The 19,555-nt window shown below is 33.1% G+C and overlaps 1 protein-coding gene across 1 annotated transcript in view; it reads right to left on the bottom strand.

The window, feature by feature from the left end:
- The window catches only part of LOC134692240 (fibropellin-1-like), a 41,177-nt gene that overhangs the window by 8,642 nt on the left and 12,980 nt on the right, over nucleotides 1-19,555 (bottom strand). The window contains exons 14-27 of the mRNA XM_063552691.1: nucleotides 18,779-18,799; nucleotides 18,300-18,518; nucleotides 16,492-16,662; nucleotides 13,468-13,641; nucleotides 12,254-12,478; nucleotides 10,710-10,823; nucleotides 9,482-9,658; nucleotides 8,625-8,807; nucleotides 7,714-7,827; nucleotides 7,173-7,349; nucleotides 6,409-6,591; nucleotides 5,459-5,641; nucleotides 4,509-4,691; nucleotides 756-938 (exon numbers count right to left, since the gene is read on the bottom strand). Coding sequence (XP_063408761.1) covers nucleotides 756-938; nucleotides 4,509-4,691; nucleotides 5,459-5,641; nucleotides 6,409-6,591; nucleotides 7,173-7,349; nucleotides 7,714-7,827; nucleotides 8,625-8,807; nucleotides 9,482-9,658; nucleotides 10,710-10,823; nucleotides 12,254-12,478; nucleotides 13,468-13,641; nucleotides 16,492-16,662; nucleotides 18,300-18,518; nucleotides 18,779-18,799 — 2,307 coding nt within the window. The remainder of the gene's footprint in view (nucleotides 1-755; nucleotides 939-4,508; nucleotides 4,692-5,458; nucleotides 5,642-6,408; nucleotides 6,592-7,172; nucleotides 7,350-7,713; nucleotides 7,828-8,624; nucleotides 8,808-9,481; nucleotides 9,659-10,709; nucleotides 10,824-12,253; nucleotides 12,479-13,467; nucleotides 13,642-16,491; nucleotides 16,663-18,299; nucleotides 18,519-18,778; nucleotides 18,800-19,555) is intronic.

Below are 19,555 nucleotides of genomic sequence, written 5' to 3'. Positions count from 1 at the left end.
AAAAACAAGACATGCAACATTTGTATTACTTAGTTATTAAAAGATTTTTTTTGTCATTTGACTCACTCCTTTATAAGGCAAAAACAAATTAAATCTGTAAATTGTCAGCCACTACTCGTTTTCTATATCCCTACAATAAAGCAGCAAGACTAGCATCCTTAATTAGAAGGATTTTAAAATGCACTGAATTCATAAATTTAAAAATCACTTGTCCTAACATTTCTTTCCAACAATTTAAGGTGCATGACAAAAAAAAGGTTTCAAAAATGATTATTTAAGTGAATTTTCTAAGTCCAAGAACAATAACTCTGCAATATCATTCAGAAATCACCAAACTTTCAACCAGATCTGTAACGTGTCATGATTAGACTTTTTATTAATGATCAAATCAATATCTTCAAGCATGACGAAAAAAAGTACAGCAAAAATAATAATCTAAGTGATTTTTTTAAGTCCAAGGATCATTACTCTGAACAAAATCCTCAGATCGCAACAAAATTCAAATTTAATCTGTAACTTGTCATGATAAAACTACCTTGTTCAAAAGCTTTACCTGAAGTTGGACAAATTGACGAACAGATGAATGGACACACAGCCCAGACAACATAAAGCCCCTCTACTATCAAAGATGAGATCTAAAAATGTGGAAAACTGATTTGCCATACTGACCTATGGACAGACAGACAGCAAACCTAAAGTCCCCTACCACTTGGTCTGTAGGGTACTAATGTTGATGAGTGGTAAATAATTCTTACCTTCACATGCTGGTGGAGGTGCTGACCATGTACCACCAAGCTGACATATTCTGGTTCCCAAATCTCCAGCTGGTAACTGGTAACCAAATTCACATGTGTATGTCACTTCTGTACTTGGCACAACATCAGTATTAGTGGTAGTAATTGTAAACTCATTTATTCCAGGAGCTGAACATTTCGTGACTGAAAGAAAAAAGAAGTCTTTCAACATTTGTATTACTTTAATATTAAAAGAGGATTTTTGTCATTTGACACACTCCTTTTTAAGGCAAAAACAAATTAAATCTGTGAACCGTGAGCCACTACTTATTTACTATATCCCTACAATACAGCAGCAAAACAAGCATCCTAAATTAGAAGGATTTAAAAATGCACTGAATTCATAAATAAATAATCACTTGTCCTAAGATTTTCTTTCCAACAATTTAAGGTGCATGACGAAAAAAAAGATTGAAAACTGATTATTTAAGTGAATATTTTAAGTCCAAGGACAATATATAACTCTGCATATAATATTCAGAAATCAACAAACTTTCAACCAGATCTTTAACTTGTCATGATAAGACTTATTGCTAATTATCAAATCAATATCTTCAAGCATGATGAAAAAAAGTACAGAAAACTGATTATTCAAGGGATTTTATTTAAGTCCAAGGAATATTAATCTGAACAAAATCATCAAATGAGTCAGGATCCCTAATATAGACCTTGAGATTAGGAACTCAGATGATGTAATTAAAAAACATATTAGTCTGTCATACAATTTTGGATGCTGTGATTTTAAAAATGGACATAAATGAAGAATAAGAACTGTTTTATAGAGCTGATGTGATGAGAAAAGAATATGTAGATTTGACCTAAAATAAATTATTAGAAAGGGCAATTTTTTTATTGAATTTTATGATCATAATTTTGGGATTATTTCATGAGGAGATTGAAATTTTTCACCATCTTCCAGGGTCCAGTAATTTGCAAAAAAAGTAATCTCACTTGCCACACCGAAAAATTAAACCAGACATGTATCAATATATCAGCTTCGATATGAGCCATCATACATGTTCAAGTAACCGATATGGACCTAGCAACTGGGGAAAATGTTACCATTACCGCCTATGAAGAATTGATTGTAAATGTTGAACCAGATCGCAACAAAATTCAAATTTAATCTGTAACTTGCCATAATAAAACAACCTTGTTCAAAGACTTTAACCTGAAGTGGGACGAACTGACTAACAGACGCACATCCCAGACAACATTATGCCCCTCTACTATCGAAGATGGGACATAAAAATGTGGAAAACTGATTTGCCATACTGACCTATGGACAGACAGACATCAAACCTAAAATCCCCTACCACTAGGTCTGTAGGGTAATAATGTTGATGATGGGTAAATAGTTCTTACCTTCACATGCTGGTGGAGGTGCTGGCCATGTACCACCGAGCTGACATTTTCTGGTTCCCAAATCTCCAGCTGGTAACTGGTAACCAAATTCACATGTGTATGTCACTTCTGTACTTGGCACAACATCAGTATTAGTGGATGTAATAGTAAACTCATTTATTCCAGGAGCTGAACATTTCATAACTGAAAGAAAAAAAAAGTCATTCAACATTTGTATTACTTTAATATCAAAAGAGGATTTTTGTCATTTGACACACTCCTTTTTAAGGCAAAAACAAATTAAATCTGTGAACCGGGGTGAGCCACTACTTATTTACTATATCCCTACAATACAGCAGCAAAACAAGCATCCTAAATTAGAAGGATTTTAAAATGCACTGAATTCATAAATAAATAATCACTTGTCCTAGCATTTTCTTTCCAACAATTTAAGGTGCATGACGAAAAAAAGATTGAAAACTGATTATTTAAGTGAATATTTTAAGTCCAAAGACAATATATAACTCTGCATATAATATTCTGAAATTAACAAACTTCCAAACAGATCTATAACTTGTCATGATAAGACTTTATACTAATTATCAAATCAATATCTTCAAGCATGATGAAAAAAAGTACAGAAAACTGATTATTCAAGGGATTTTTTTTAAGTTCAAGGAATATTAATCTGCACAAAATCATCAAATGGGTCAGGATCCCTAATAGACCTTGAGATGAGGAACTCAGATGACGTAATTAAAAAAAAATATTTGTCCGCCATATAATTTTGGAGACTGTGATTTTAAAAATGGACATAAATGAACAATAACAACTGTTTTATACAGCTGATGCGATGAGAAAAGAAATATATAGATTTGACCTGAAATAAATTATTAGAAAGGGCAATTTTTTTATTTTGTAATCATAATTTTGGGATTATTTCATGAAGATATTGACATTTTTCACCATCTTCCGGGGTCCAGTTATTTGCAAAAAAAGTAATCTCACTTGCCACACCCAAAAATTTAAACAGACATGTATAAATATATCAGCTTCGATATGAGCCATCATACATGTTCAAGTTAATGATATGGACTGAGCAACTGGGAAAAATGTTACCATTACCGCCTATGAAGAATTAATTGTAAATGTTGACCCAGATCACAACAAAATTCAAATTTAATCTGTAACTTGCCATGATAAAACAACCTTGTTCAAAGACTTAAACATGAAGTGGGACGAACTGACGAACAGACGCACAGCCCAGACAACATTATGCCCCTCTACTATAAAAGATGGGACATAAAAATATGGAAAACTGATTTGCCATACTGACCTATGGACAGACAGACAGCAAACCTAAAACCCCCTACCACTTGGTCCGTAAGGTACAACTGTTGATGAGTGGTAAATAGTTCTTACCTTCACATGCTGGTGGAGGTGCTGGCCATGTACCACCAAGCTGACATTTTCTGGTTCCAAAATCTCCAGCTGGTAACTGGTAACCAAATTCACATGTGTATGTCACTTCTGTACTTGGCACAACATCAGTATTAGTGGATGTAATTGTAAACTCATTTATTCCAGGAGCTGAACATTTTGTAACTGAAAGAAAAAAGAAGTCATGCAACATTTGTATTACTTAGATAATAAAAGATGTTTTTTGTCATTTGACACGATCCTTTTAAGCGCAAAAAACAAATTAAATCTGTGAACCGTGAGCCACTACTTATTAACTATATCCCTACAATAAAGCAGAAAACCTAGCATCCTATATTATAATGATTTTAAAATGCACTGAATTCATAAACAAAAAGATCACTTGTCCTTACATTTTCTTTCCAAGAGTTAAAGGTGCATGACAAAAAAAAAGGTTTGAAAACTGATTATTAATGTGAATTTTCTTAGTCCAAGGACAATAACTCTTTATATAATATTAAGAAATCCACAAACTTCAAACCTGATCTGTAACTTGTCATGATAAGACTTATTACTAATTGTCAAATCAATATCTTCAACCATGACGAAAAAAGTACAGAAAACTGATTATTTAAGTGATTTTTTTTAAGTCCAAGGAACATTTCTCTGCACAAAATCATCAGATCGCAACAAAACTCTAATTTAATCTGTAACTTGTCACGATCAAAAACTTAATCATAAACTCAAACATGAAGTGGGACGAACCGATGAACAGATGAACAGACGCACACAACAGACAGCATAATGCCCCTTTACTATCGAAGATGGGGCATAAAAACGTGGAAAACTGAATTGCCATACTGACCTATAGACAGACAGACAGCAAACCTAAAATCCCCTACCACTTGGTATGTAGGGTACTACTGTTGATGATGGGTAAATAGTTCTTACCTTCACATGCTGGTGGAAGTGCTGGCCATGTACCACCGAGCTGACATATTCTGGTTCCCAAATCTCCAGCTGGTAACTGGTAACCAAATTCACATGTGTATGTCACTTCTGTACTTGGCACAACATCAGTATTAGTGGATGTAATTGTAAACTCATTTATTCCAGGAGCTGAACATTTTGTAACTGAAAGAAAAAAGGAGTCATGCAACATTTGTATTACTTAGATAATAAAAGATGTTTTTTGTCATTTGACAAAATCCTTTTAAGCGCAAAAAACAAATTAAATCTGTGAACCGTGAGCCACTACTTATTTACTATATCCCTACAATAAAGCAGAAAACCTAGCATCCTATATTATAAGGATTTTAAAATGCACTGAATTCATAAACAAAAAGATCACTTGTCCTAACATTTTCTTTCCAACAGTTAAAGGTGCATGACAAAAAAAAAAGGTTTGAAAACTGATTATTAAAGTGAATTTTCTTAGTCCAAGGACAATAACTCTTTATATAATATTCAGAAATCAACAAACTTCCAACCTGATCTGTAACTTGTCATGATAAGACTTATTACTAATTATCAAATCAATATCTTCAATCATGACGAAAAAAGTCGAGAAAAAATATTATTTAAGTGAATTTTTTAAGTCCAAGGAACATTACTCTGCACAAAATCATCAGATTGCAACAAAATTCAAATTTAATCTGTAACTTGTCATGATGAAACTACCTTGATCATAAACTCAAACTTGAAGTGGGACAAACCGACGAACAGATGAACAGACGCACAGACCAGACAGCATAATGCCCCTCTACTATCGAAAATGGGGCATAAAAACGTGGAAAACTGATTTGCCATACTGACCTATAGACAGACAGACAGCTAACCTAAAGTCCCCTACCACTTGGTCTGCAGGGTAATAATGTTGATGAGTGGCAAACAGTTCTTACCTTCACAAGCTGGTGGAGGTGCTGGCCATGTACCACCGAGCTCACATATTCTGGTTCCCAAATCTCCAGATGGTAACTGGTAACCAAATTTACATGTGTATGTCACTTCTGTACTTGGCACAACATCAGTATTAGTGGATGTAATTGTAAACTCATTTATTCCAGGAGCTGAACATTTTGTAACTGAAAGAAAAAAGAAGTCATGCAACATTTGTATTACTTAGATAATAAAAGATGTTTTTTGTCATTTGACACGATCCTTTTAAGCGCAAAAAACAAATCAAATCTGTGAACCGTGAGCCACTACTTATTAACTATATCCCTACAATAAAGCAGAAAACCTAGCATCCTATATTATAATGATTTTAAAATGCACTGAATTCATAAGTAAAAAGATCCCTTGTCCTAACATTTTCTTTCCAACAGTTAAAGGTGCATGACAGAAAAAAAAGGTTTGAAAACTGATTATTAAAGTGAATTTTCTTAGTCCAAGGACAATAACTCTTTATATAATATTAAGAAATCAACAAACTTCAAACCTGATCTGTTACTTGTCATGATAAGACTTATTACTAATTGTCAAATCAATATCTTCAATCATGAGGAAAAAAAGTACAGAAAACTGATTATTTAAGTGAATTTTTTTAAGTCCAAGGAACATTTCTCTGCACAAAATCATCAGATCGCAACAAAATTCAAATTTAATCTCTAACTTGTCATGATAAAAAGCTTAATCAAAAACTCAAACCTGAAGTGGGACGAACCGATGAACAGATGAACAGACGCACATACCAGACAGCATAATGTCCCTTTACTATCGAAGATGGGGCATAAAAATGTGGAAAACTGATTTGCCATACTGACCTATAGACAGACAGACAGCAAACCTAAAGTCCCCTACCACTTGGTCTGTAGGGTACTGCTGTTGAGGAGTGGTAAATAGTTCTTACCTTCACATGCTGGTGGATGTGCTGGCCATGTACCACCGAGCTGACATATTCTGGTTCCCAAATCTCCAGCTGGTAACTGGTAACCAAATTCACATGTGTATGTCACTTCTGTACTTGGCACAACATCAGTATTAGTGGATGTAACTGTAAACTGGTTTATTCCAGGAGCTGCACATTTCATAACTGAAAGGAAAAAGAAGTCCTGCAACATTGTATCTTATATTCTAAACTTTAGTATCATCTATGTAGTCAATATAAGATGATGTCTTTTTTATCCGCCTTATACGCTCCATAAATGCAAAAACATTGTCAGAAGCTGCACACTTATGATACCAAATACAAGAAACAATTGTTCAATATAAAGTTGAGACTTAGTGTTCTAACTAAGTTTGTTTTTTTAAACTTATTTCAAGATAATAGTAGTAAGAATTTGAAAATTTGTTTTTGCAAAGCATGAATGTGCACTTAAATGCATTCAATATATAGTAAGGAAAGTCTAAATCGTACTTTATTTGGCCATTTGGCCATTTTTTTATTCAAGCATCACTGATGAGTCTTTTGAAGACAAAACAGGCATCTGGTACAAATATAAAATTTAATCCTGGTATCTATAGATCTGTATGCAAATTTTTCTCAAATCTTGTCCATTTTTGAAAAATAGCAATAATAAATGCATAATACAATTTCTTAATTTTCAGGATCAACTAGAACATATTGGTACTTTTCCTCTCCATGACAGTCCAACTTCTATTTGTTCTACTTACTAGAACATGTTGGTACAATTCCTCTCCAGGACGGTCCTACTTCACAGGTCAACACAGAATCGCCACTGGTATGAGCATAACCAAAGTCACATGTATATGTAACAGTCTGACCAACAGCTAATCCAGAGACACTTGCACTGGCATGCAAGACACTTCCTGGTGTTGTACATGGTATTTCTAAATACAAAATATTCGAATTTCAGAAAATATAGAGTAACCCAGGCATAATAGTACAACTGTAAGATGCACAAACCTGGTTCACCATTTTTCTTTCCTACATATCAAGGGATTCGTGTTCAAAATAATGCTTCAAATACCTAATTCACAATTGGTTCCTTGGTACCACTGCTAACATAAACAACTGTTATTTTCAAATACCTGTTTTCTCCTTGGTATTCTTGATTAATGATTTGTTCCTTGATATCCTAGCATACACTTCACTATCCTGATTAACAATTCCTTCCCTGACACCAAGGGATATACATGTATGTACAAGTGTAAAAATTCACTTACAAGAGTATAATTTTCTATATTCACATACCTGATTCACAATTTGTTCCTTGGTACCCAGGCATACATGTACAACTATAAGCATTCACTTCATTATGACATGTAGCTCCGTTCTGACACGGAGTTGACAGGCATTCATTGATATCTAAAAGTATATGAAAACAGATGTATGAACAAGCTTTTTTAGTATAAATACATATTAAAACACGATTCATTTCTGAGTGTTGTTAAGTGGTAGCCTGAAGCCGGAGTCTAGTTTAAATAAGCTCGGACTAGTTAACGTTCAATGCCCATAGTCCGACCAGTCTAGTGCATATCTGTGTGCACTTTTTTAATCGTTACCGTAAGTTGACGCAGAATGTCACTCATCGCAATCGATATCAATAAACTGATACTCTCTTCCTTGTAAAAATTCCGTAAACCAGTTTTGACGGTCTCCCTAATAACCGAATGTTCAAAATAAAAAAAGCGTGAAAAATGGTCAGTACCACGTGTTTTGAAAATGTCAAATTTGGTTAATTATTGGATGATTTATGTTGCATAGACTGAATTAAATATAATCATAATAGAAAATAAAAAAAACATTGAACATTTTTGCGTCGGAAGATATTAATTCGTAACTGCCCGCTTGAAATCTTGTGTATTTAAGACGATTGGTTATTAGGACAACTTTAGTGACTGGTTACCGCTAATTCTATAAAGAAGAGGAACCAGTTTTATTTTATTTTCAGAATTGTACACACAATTTTCTTGGTCTGCATCAGAAAGGATGATCTCTTCAACCCTCCAAAGTCAAATTTGAATGAGAAATTAATTTAAACAAAATGTGATGGCAAGGGGTTTATATCTACATGTATATACATTGTATTTATTTAACATATATGTCTTAAATTTTAACAAGAAAACTAACAGCCTTATTTATGTATTTATCTATATAGTTACCTTCACAGGCTGGTGGGCTAGCAGACATTGTTCCACCTTTCTGACATGTTCTGGTTCCCATATCCCCAACAGGTAACTGGTACCCAGCCTTACACACAAAGGAGACTTCAGTGGTTGGTACAATAGTCTCAGTTACTGATGGTATAGTAAACTCATTGTAGCCAGACACGGTACATTCAATAACTGTAATAAAGAGGCAGATTTTTTGTTCCATTCATATAAAATGTAATATACTTACATGAATTAAAGAATAATATTGCGTCTGAGAGCATGGATGGGCCTTCTCAAGCTTTGAAACAAAATTGGGGAGGATGTACAGAAAGACTGAATGAGGGTAACACTCAATCTAAAAGAAGTTATTTCTCCTGATGATTTTATCACGCATTGCTTAAAATGCACAAATGTATGCACATATATTTTCAAGAAAAAGCTCATATGAGGAAATAATAAGAGGTGTACAATTAAGAAATAAGGAAGCTTCTTTTTAAATTGACTTGTCCTCAATAAAACTTACATATAATTTAAATAGTGTTAATAGACAACCCTTACAATTTCAAGAAGTTTCAATTTACCTTTTAATTCTATTGTACTGGTATTTCTCTACATATATTTTTCTCCCACCAATCAACAAATGAGAAAAATAGCATGAAAATAAGAGAATTAATTTTTTCCCTGGACATGTTGTGTTATTTTCTAATGACATTGAGTTACATATAACTTATGATAAAAAATCCAAAGTTGTCTAAAAGTATATAAATCAAATGGGATATGAAGAAATATTTTCATTTAGAAATTCTTCTAATTAAAGTTACAGGGCAAGCAACTAAAATCATCTTTGCTAAAATATTCCAACCTACTTTTACATGAAGGCATAGTTCCTTCCCAACGAGGTCCAAGTGCACAGGTCAACACAGAATCTCCAGTAGTGAGTGCATAACCAAATTCACATTGATACTTGACCGTCTGACCAACAGCTAGTCCAGCAATAGTCTTTGAGGCATGCAAGACATCTCCAGGAGTAGAACATGGAACCACTAAAATAGAAAGGAGGAAAAGGTCAAATCAAACTGAATATAAGTTTGGTTTTCATTTCATTTCTCGAGTTTACCAATCAATACAGTTTGATTATTTTAACTTTCAATAATGTTTTCAATGATGAATTTGTAAAAATTGTGTTTGAAGTAAATCTGGTGGCCCCTATAACTTTCTATTTTCACAGTTCAGTCCCTCATACGGACCAGGACAGATACGTGTTTATTGGTAATTCGTATATTTTCCCTTTGATTTTACTGCCTAATATTTTCGAGTATCAACGTACTGGCTGTATCAATGAAAATATTAGGCAAAACATTGTGTGACGTCATAATTACAGAAAAACAGAATAATAGGTAGTTTCGTTTTTTGATACTGACTATATCATGTGGAATATCTTAACTCGCCCTAATGGGCTCGTCTAGATATTCCACATGATATAGTCAGTATCAAAAACGAAACTACCTATTATTCTATATGTAGCTAACCCCCATACCCCCATTACTTACTATTTTCACAATTTGTTCCCTCATATGGACCAGGACAGTAACATGTGTAGCTAACCCCCATTACTTACTATTTTCACAATTCATTCCCTCATATGGACCAGGACAGATATGTGTGTAGCTAACCCCTATAACTTACTATTTTCACAATTCATTCCCTCATATGGACCAGGACAGTAAAATGTGTAGCTAACCCCCATTACTTACTATTTTCACAATTCATTCCCTCATATGGACCAGGAAAGTAACATGCTTAGCTAACCCCCATTACTTACTATTTTCACAATTCGGTCCCTCATATGGACCAGGACAGTAACATGCTTAGCTAACCCCCATTACTTACTATTTTCACAATTCAGTCCCTCATATGGACCAGGACAGTAACATGTGTAGCTAACCCCCATTACTTACTATTTTCACAATTGTTTCCTTCATACGGACCAGGACAGGTATGTGTGTAGCTAACCCCTATTACTTACTATTTTCACAATTTGTTCCCTCATATTGATTAGGACAGTAACGTGTGTAGCTTATCCCCATTACTTACTATTTTCACAATTGGTTCCCTCATATGGACCAGGACAAGTACATGTGTAGCTGGCCTCACCATCATTGCATGTTCCTCCATTCTGACAGGGACTAGAGGTACAATCATTATATTCTGCAAATAAAACACACATCATAAAAGAATTTCCACCATTATAGAACTTAGTCCAAGATATCAACTGATATTAACTTTTAGCATAAGTTTTACAAAAATCTAGCAAGAATTGTACAAATGACAAGATCATTCTGTGATCAAAGAGTTATTTCATTCTACCCCATTCAGTTGATTTTGTTTTAACAAGTACAAGTTCTTCACATAAGGTGATTTAAAAAAATATAATTTTGTGGATATTTTATTTCCTTGATACAAGTGTGGACACAGATCAGTGTGGATTGTTAAGATGTTCTTGATATGACAAATTCTACTAAGACAAAAGACCACTTTCGAGTTCATCCGTCACCGGCAAAAACTCGTCAATTATGCACGCCTTTATGACGTCATTTACCAGATAGAGGGGCTCGCCTGTATCCCTGCACTATTTACGTTCATCAAGCGTCTTAGTGATCGTCTTTGTGCAGGATAAACTAGAAATAATGGTTGCTCTGTAGGTACTTACTGACAATTCCCTAATGACAGCAGTGTTGATTGTCAATTTTGAGAATTCAATTTGCCAAATAATTCGTACAATATAGAATTATAGTTTTCCAACCACTCGCTCAACATTGGAAGGGAAGTGAAGACGCCCCTAAACGCACAAATGACGGTGAAAAAGGCGCGTATAATTGACGAGTTTTTTCCGGTGACGGATGAACTAGAAAGTGGTCTATTAAAATAAAGATTCACACATTACTGTAAATTCAGAATTTTTTGCGATGTTTTTATTATTGCGAAAATTGTGGCAGGGTTTAAATCGCAATAATTTAAACTCACATTTTGAAATTTAGTATATTACTTTAATAGGATTTTTCTAAATATTGCAAATATTAAAATCACATATTAGTCTATAATGACAAAACAGCAATAATAAATGCACGCTATTTCTGAATTTACAGTACTGATCACTTATAAACTTTAAAAAATATACTAGGTTCATCTATGACCACAGAAACCATCAGAAGTACTACTCCTAGCTGAACTTAATTTAAAATTTGTTATTTTCAAAATTCATTAACATTGAAAAAAAAAAGAAGGATTGAATCTTTTAAAAACATTAATTACCCCTTCACAATCATGAATTAGCTTCTAAACTTAGGTAAAATATATAAGTGGTCTTTTCTTGAAGTTTTTTTGGTAATTTTAGGAATTTTGTATAGATGAATATTTTTTTAATGTTAGATTTTTGTCTATTGTTGAAATACATGTATGTTTCCTACTTGAAGCTTTGTAGTATGATAAGTGTTTCTGTTTCATTGCTGTGCATATATACCCTTTGATCAGTTTTAACCATACATGTTTTATTTTTGTCATTACATCATAGAAAAAGTATGTGAAATTTGTAATACTCATTGTAATAATTTACAATCCATATAACCAAGCCATTTTACCTTCAATAAAGCAGACACTGAAATCAGCTCTGCAGCCCTGAGTTACCCAGATTCCTTGACGAGGGGTGAAACCATAATGTTCAGCAGAACACAAATACTTCATCCAGACAGGTAAATTATCTGGTTCCATGGAGTAAATCATACTATCAGCAATCATACCAGTCACTGTACATTCCTTTTTGGAATACTGCCAACTTGCACATGCTTGTATCACACATTTACCCGCTGAAAGTACATATATAAATATGGATAAATTTTGATTTCAAGAGAGGGGCGAAAAATACCAGAGGGACAGTAAAACTGATAGATCTCAAAATTCACTCTTACACACTATGCAGTAAGTTGCTAAAAAGTCTTTAAACCTCATTAACTTTCAGGTTTTCAACAACTATAAATTCAGAAACTTTTGTCAGATGTATTTATTTTTGTAAATATTTCTACATAATAGGTTAATACAAGAATGTGCCTATAGCACATGGATGCTCCGTACGCACTATCTTTTCTATGTTCAGTGGACTATGAAAATGGGGTAAAAACTCTAATTTGGCATTAAATTTAGAAAGATCATATCACAGGGAACATGTGTAATAAATTTCAAGATAATTTGACTTCATCAAAAACTACCTACACCAAAACTTTAACCTGAAGCTGGACAAACAGACAACAAATGGATAGTCAAACAGACGAATAGACGTACTATGAATGGGCACAATGACCAGAAAACATAATGCCCATAAATGGGGCATAATAAAAATTAAACTTTTTTTTTGTACCTCAAGTTTCTATACGATATATTTGGCAATCTTATACCTAAGTGATTACTAATCTTAATATAAGTTGATCTTTTTATAGAAGTAACTTGTTTGAATTGAGCCATTCTTAGTTGTGCTTTGCATTACTGTAAATTCAGAAATTATTGTGAAGTTTTTTTATTATTGCGAAAAGTGAGACAGGGTTATAATGGCAATAATCAAAACTCACATTTTGTAATTTTGAATATGGATCAAATAGGATTTTTCTGAATATTGAAAAAAATATACCGTATTTCAGTCTAAAATTACAAAATGGCAATTATAAATGCACACAATAATTTCTAAATTAACTGTACTTTAATATGCATTAATAATTCATTTCCAAATTGCCAAACAAAATGATATAGTGATGTAATAGGATTATCTCGTCTTTATGGATGGAGGAATAATACCCTAACTTACCTTGACAAAGATACCCTTCACATGCTACAGTCTCAATATTCTCTCCATTACAATCAGCACCAGTCCCCTTTTTAGCAGGGTTGGTACATGTTCTAGCCTTAGACTTTGTTCCTCCTTGACCACATGAAACAGAACAATCACTCCAATCAGACCAGTCTGTCCATCCTCCATCAACTTAAATGTTATAACAAATAATTTTACCTTCAAAATCAAATATTTTTCTGAAGAAAACAAATCCATAAGATAACATGTATTACGCAGATAATTTTTCATAGTTTGACTAGATTTAAATTTTATAATTGTCTCATAGACAGTTATTTTTTTTGATTTTTTTTTGGGAGGCGACTTTTCTGATATAAAACTTGCGCCCTAAGTTCACTTATCGTCACTGTTTTTGGAAAGAGAAAAAAAATCTTAATGTTTAGTGTTTAGGTTACTAAACGTGAGTTCTGAAGTTGTGAATTTTTTTTTTTTGTCCTTTTTATTTCAAAGTCTTTAATGTATTGTGGTTTTACTTTTGTAAAATTGACAGTTAAACCACATTTCTGTTATTTTTTTAAAATTATAGTTAGAAATAGTTTTAGCATTATGGCATCTAGTAAAGATGTTAAAGTATACCAATCAAAAATTATCTCTAACTTGCAATAATTTAATTTTGGTTGTAACGCGTTTCTGATTGGCTGACGTTATCAACATTTTTTCATGGTTTTCTACGGTTTAAAATGGAATTTAGAATTAAATTATAAGAAATGACTGTTATATTTTTTCTGTCTATTCAAAATAACATAAACAAGAATGTGTCCACAGTACACGGATACCCCACTCGCACTATCATTTTCTATGTTTACAGGACTGTGAAATTGGAATAAATTCTCTAATTTGGCATTGAAATTAGAATGATCTTATCAAAGGAAACATTTATACTAAGTTTCAAGTTGATTGGACTTCAACTTCATCAAAAACTACCTTGACCAAAAACTTTAACCTGAAGTGTAACAGACGAACGAACGAACAGACGGACAGACAGACGGACGAATGGACTAACGAACGGACGCAATGACCAGAAAACATAATGCCCCTCTACTGTCGTAGGTGGGGCATAAAAATGTGGTACACACTGTTAAATAACCCACTACCCGCGTTACTTAGTGCGCACCAAATTTGTTATGTTATTTCTTCATAGACAGAAAAAATATTACAGTCATTCCTTAAGTGAAGTGGTGAGCTTGTTCTCCATGTTGATGGTCAATCTGTGATGCTAAGGTGAAAATCAGCAGTGAAATAGCAGTTCTGTTGTTTTGAGTTTGGTAAAGTGGTTGTAAGGATAATTTTGTCTCATGAGATAATAATACACCTGAGTGCCTCAGTGAAATAGCTGTTCCGTTGTTTTGAGTTTGGTAAAGTGGTTGTAAGGATGATTTTGTCTTATGAAATAATACACCTGAGTCCCTATTACTATATTGACTTCTTTTCTAAACTCAGGGCAAATGAAAACTTGACATTTTCAAATAAACCTTATTGATTGAGTATATATGTTGACCTAGATGTTGTATTTGATTTTTCTTGGTGGGATACTGTCTCATTTACATGTACCTGACATTTTATTCATATCTGATGAAGGCCATACAGTGACCTGTAGTTGTTAACTTGTTAACATGTCATTCGGTCTGTAATGGAGAATGGTCTCATTGGCAATCATACCATGATCTTCTAATTGTTATCCATTCTATCTCATAAAATTGTTCTTTCTTTTTGTCTACTCCTGAATCAGACAGTTCCAGGTTCAGATTTTACCTTGACTGATATGTTACTGAGTGGATCAACATTTAAGAAATAATTCCTTCGTGTCATGCTCTATGCTCATTTTAACATGGGTAGGCATTATATTTGTCGATATTTTACACTGAGCGTTAGCGAGTTGTAAAATGTGGTCAAATATAATGCCTAACCATGTTAAAATGAGCATAGAGCATGACACGAAGGAATTATTTCGATTCTAATAGGACATATACAGTAATTGTATAGGTCGAAGCGTACGAAAATACCGTAAAAATGTTCAAGCTTTTCCCGCTTTTTCCCCCGAGAAGTCTGTGCATTATATTTCATATTTGATAAGTTTAAAAACTATAAGCAGGGTAAATATATGTTGTTTTATAAAAAATATATAATAAATGTTTATTCCTGCTGCTTAAATGTATACATTTTAAAGGATAGTGATGGGAATAACGTTTTAATACACAGTAAGTTCGTGCGCATGTGTCAAACATATTTTTTATGCTCATTAGAACACGGCTTTGTTTACAAAGCGTAATAAGGACGTCATATTAGAATATGTCACATTTGAAATACAAACACTTTCAGTCTATCTTTGACATCAAATACTTCCTTTGGGAGACTAACGAAATAACAGGAAAATACATCATTTTATCCAATGGAACAAATTCCAGATTGATTATTCAGGTTTTTTGTATAGTGTTTTGTAGTGGTTACATCTTTTTTTTTAGGAAAATTAACTGGATAATGCCTTACCAGTCTAAACCATACATTCTAATTTGAAAAAAGAAAATCTAAATTAATGATTCACTAACTGGAAATTCTTATAAACAAAAGGAGATATAGGGTAGGAATTTTTACCTGGAGAATAAGACTGTCACGGAATAGAAGTTCCTTCATAATATAAGTTCCAAATGGAAACAATATTCTGGAATATTATTTCCACTGGAATAAATATTACAGTAAATGTTCTTGCGGAATAAATGGTATAGAATATTTGTTCCAACAGGAACAGGTATTATGAGATTGTTTATAACAAAGTTTCCATTGGAACTTCTGATAGGTGGAACAAATATACATTGAAGGACGCCTCCCGGGGCGGGAATTTCTCGCTTCATTGAAGACCTGTTGGTGACCTTCTGCTGTTGTTTTTTTATTTGGTCAGGTTGTTGTCTCTTTGACACATTCCCTATTTCCATTCTCAATTTTATTGAGACAACATTCAACATTGGCCCACAGATTTTTTCTTACCGGGCTCAATGGTACATCCAACATTTTGTGGTAAGTCACAAACAAGTAGACTATTTCTCCATTGTAATCCAGTAGGACACTTCTGTGGGTAACTAACACCATGAGCACACTGTATAAAACTTGAGCAATCGTCAGGATCAGGAAGGTAACCATTCTGAATCGTACTACAATCTGATAAATATATTTCAATATGAATGCATTGTTATGCCTAAACACTTTGTAATTGGACTAAGAATTTTATTGGATGGGCTAGGACTCATTAGTATACTATCAAACTACAATTTTGCACTTCATTTTTTGGGGTAATTCAAAATACCTTGACATGCGTATGGGAACTGCCAGTCTCCGCTAGCTCCAAAGCCCGTAGATATTCCAACATTTGTAATTTCAAGTGGGCTCGTAGTATCAGTCCATTCCATTAACTTCACATTGTTCTCATCTTCTACCCTTATATTCCCATCTTTCCATGTCACATAAAATGTCTGATATTCATTTGGATTTAAAACTTTGCCGAGATGAGTGACCTTGGGATCTCCTTGCTTCTTATCACGGATTACAGATTTGGTGTTTGCCCATCCACCGATTACGATCTCGTACAAAGGATCATTCTCATTGGCTGATGACAGTAAAGCCAAGTGTGCATCATTGTTTGCTTTAACTTTGAACTTAATAAGGTTGGGGATGGTAACAGTAATACCATGATCAGACAAAAGCTGATATTTATATATATTTTCTGTGTGAATACTGTTTGTCCAACATTCTGTAAAAAGTAAAATCATAAAAATACTGAACTTAGAGGAAAATCTAATTGGAAAGTCCATAATCACATGACAAAATCAAATAACAAAACACATCAAAAAACGAATGGACAAGAACTGTCATATTCCTGACTTGGTACAGGCATTTTCAAATGTAGAAAGTATATGCTGTTAAAAATAAAATCTGAAATCTGTCTTTGCTTGGAAAAAACTACTTCTGGTATTCACTAATAATGATTTGGCTTCTAAAGTATATGAATGTATCTTATAATATATGCATGCTGATAGATCTACTGCAGATATGCAATATTAATGTCATTTTTATTAGGTTTGTTGGGAATTCCATGAATTAGGGTCAGAGTCATTGGCAGCTATACTGCGTAAGAGTATTTGTTGATTCCAAGATATTTCAAACTTTTTTATTTTAAAAAGGAGGGGCAGTAGGAGGTCCTTTAAAATGTTAACAACACCTCGATTTTGACAAAAACAGTTAACAAAAATGCTAAAATGCTGATAACAGTTAACCTAGTGGGTTAAAAACAATGAACAGTTTTACTTTATCTCAAATAACAGTTAACAACACCTTGAAAAGAGCCAAAACAGGTTAACATAAAAAGGTATTGCACCCCTCTTTAAAGTGAGTGTTGCATTAGAATATGAGTTGTAGTACTGGGTTCCTGATAGTTGATTTTCACTCAAAATTGTAACTTCAGCAAGTCATAACAATGAACCCACTTAAGGTGGTACCCACTACCTAAGACTATAGGGAGATAACTCTGTAAAATCAGCTAAACGTTTTAATGATGTTCTGTCGTAATGGGAATATTAAGCTTCTCAATGATCAAAATTAGTGTTTGTCAAACTGCTATGTACCCAGTGTAATTTTTCTGATAAAATGGTTGGATCAAATTTTTTGAAATTTTTATATTTTTGTCAAAGGGTCAAAGTAAATACTTTGTCAAAATTTTTTGAAAATTAAACGAGCCAATTTAAATTTAGTGAAGGTGTTGGGTACCACCTTAAGGGGTACAGAACATGAAAATAATTTACCTGACTCTATTGTATCTTCACTGCCATAAGTTCCAACTCCACCAAAACATTCAATCTCTGTTATTGTAGGATCTGCACAGACCTTGAAACTCTGACTCCAATAAGTTCCTACTCCACAATATTCAAGTGCCGTTCGTTCAGTATCATCATGACACACGTAATATGCTGCACAATCTGTCGGGTGGGCGTAGAATCCACTCACTTTACCAACACAGAAATCTACAATATAACAATTTACTCTTAAATACTAATCATATTAATTACAAAAGGATGCATTTGTATTCGAATATATAGATAAGGAAAAATATGCTACATATATCAGAACTAAAGATAGCAAAATACCAAGACTAAAAAAAATAAGATTGTTCAACATTTTATAAAACTTTTATCTTACATTTAAAAGAGAAGAAACTAGCAAGGAGAAAATCTCACACAATATTTTTCTTAAAATCAAAAATCAATGATAAACATAAAACTACCTTCATCTGTCTTTGGTGGCACTGAAAAAAAAATTTAAACTATTCAGTATACCCAACAAATAGTAAGCTAGATATTATATATCTTCATACAGGATTTTCATCAAATAATTTAAATTATCAATTTTCATTTAAATTAAATATTGAGAAATTATTTTTTTACATCTTATACCTTTACTTTTCGCTGTGTATTAATTCTTTGAAATATCTTTCAAAAAAATTCTATGCAGTGTGGCTTATTTTACAATCACATTCTTGGATCAACACCAATCATCGTCAGATAAATATAGAATTGAGCAGAGATGACTTATGATGACTACCTATAACAGGTACATATTTATCTGAGTAGCTTATAATTTTGTAAATCTTTTTTTATATTTTTTTTCTTTTAAAACCTGACTAAAAATTCTAAATATGAGATATTGCAAAACTTCAGAGGACAAACACCAAAACTAAATTTTATTTGTTTTTCGTAATTTCAAAGATAGAATACATTTCATTTATCTATCTGCTAAGGTCACAGCAATTTGATAAATAGTTCTTCGGACATTTGCTCTAAAAAATATGGGGCGAGCGAGCGAATTTGTTTTGTTTTTAAAAAAACTCTTGAAAATGAGTTTTTGACAGGCGAGTGGTCTGCAAGAGGAGCAAGCGATATCTTTTTTTTTTAAATTGTTACATGCTAGTTTTTTCAACCAGAATAAGAAGGAAAAAACACTGATGTTTTGATGCATAAGGCCCGTTATCCCATTTGAATACTTTATTCTGACTATAAGCAAA

The sequence above is a fragment of the Mytilus trossulus genome, chromosome 12 (genome assembly GCF_036588685.1).
Source record: "Mytilus trossulus isolate FHL-02 chromosome 12, PNRI_Mtr1.1.1.hap1, whole genome shotgun sequence".
Lineage (NCBI taxonomy): Eukaryota > Metazoa > Mollusca > Bivalvia > Mytilida > Mytilidae > Mytilus > Mytilus trossulus.
Note: the sequence above shows the minus strand (reverse complement) of the source record. Positions and strands in the feature narration are given on the sequence as shown.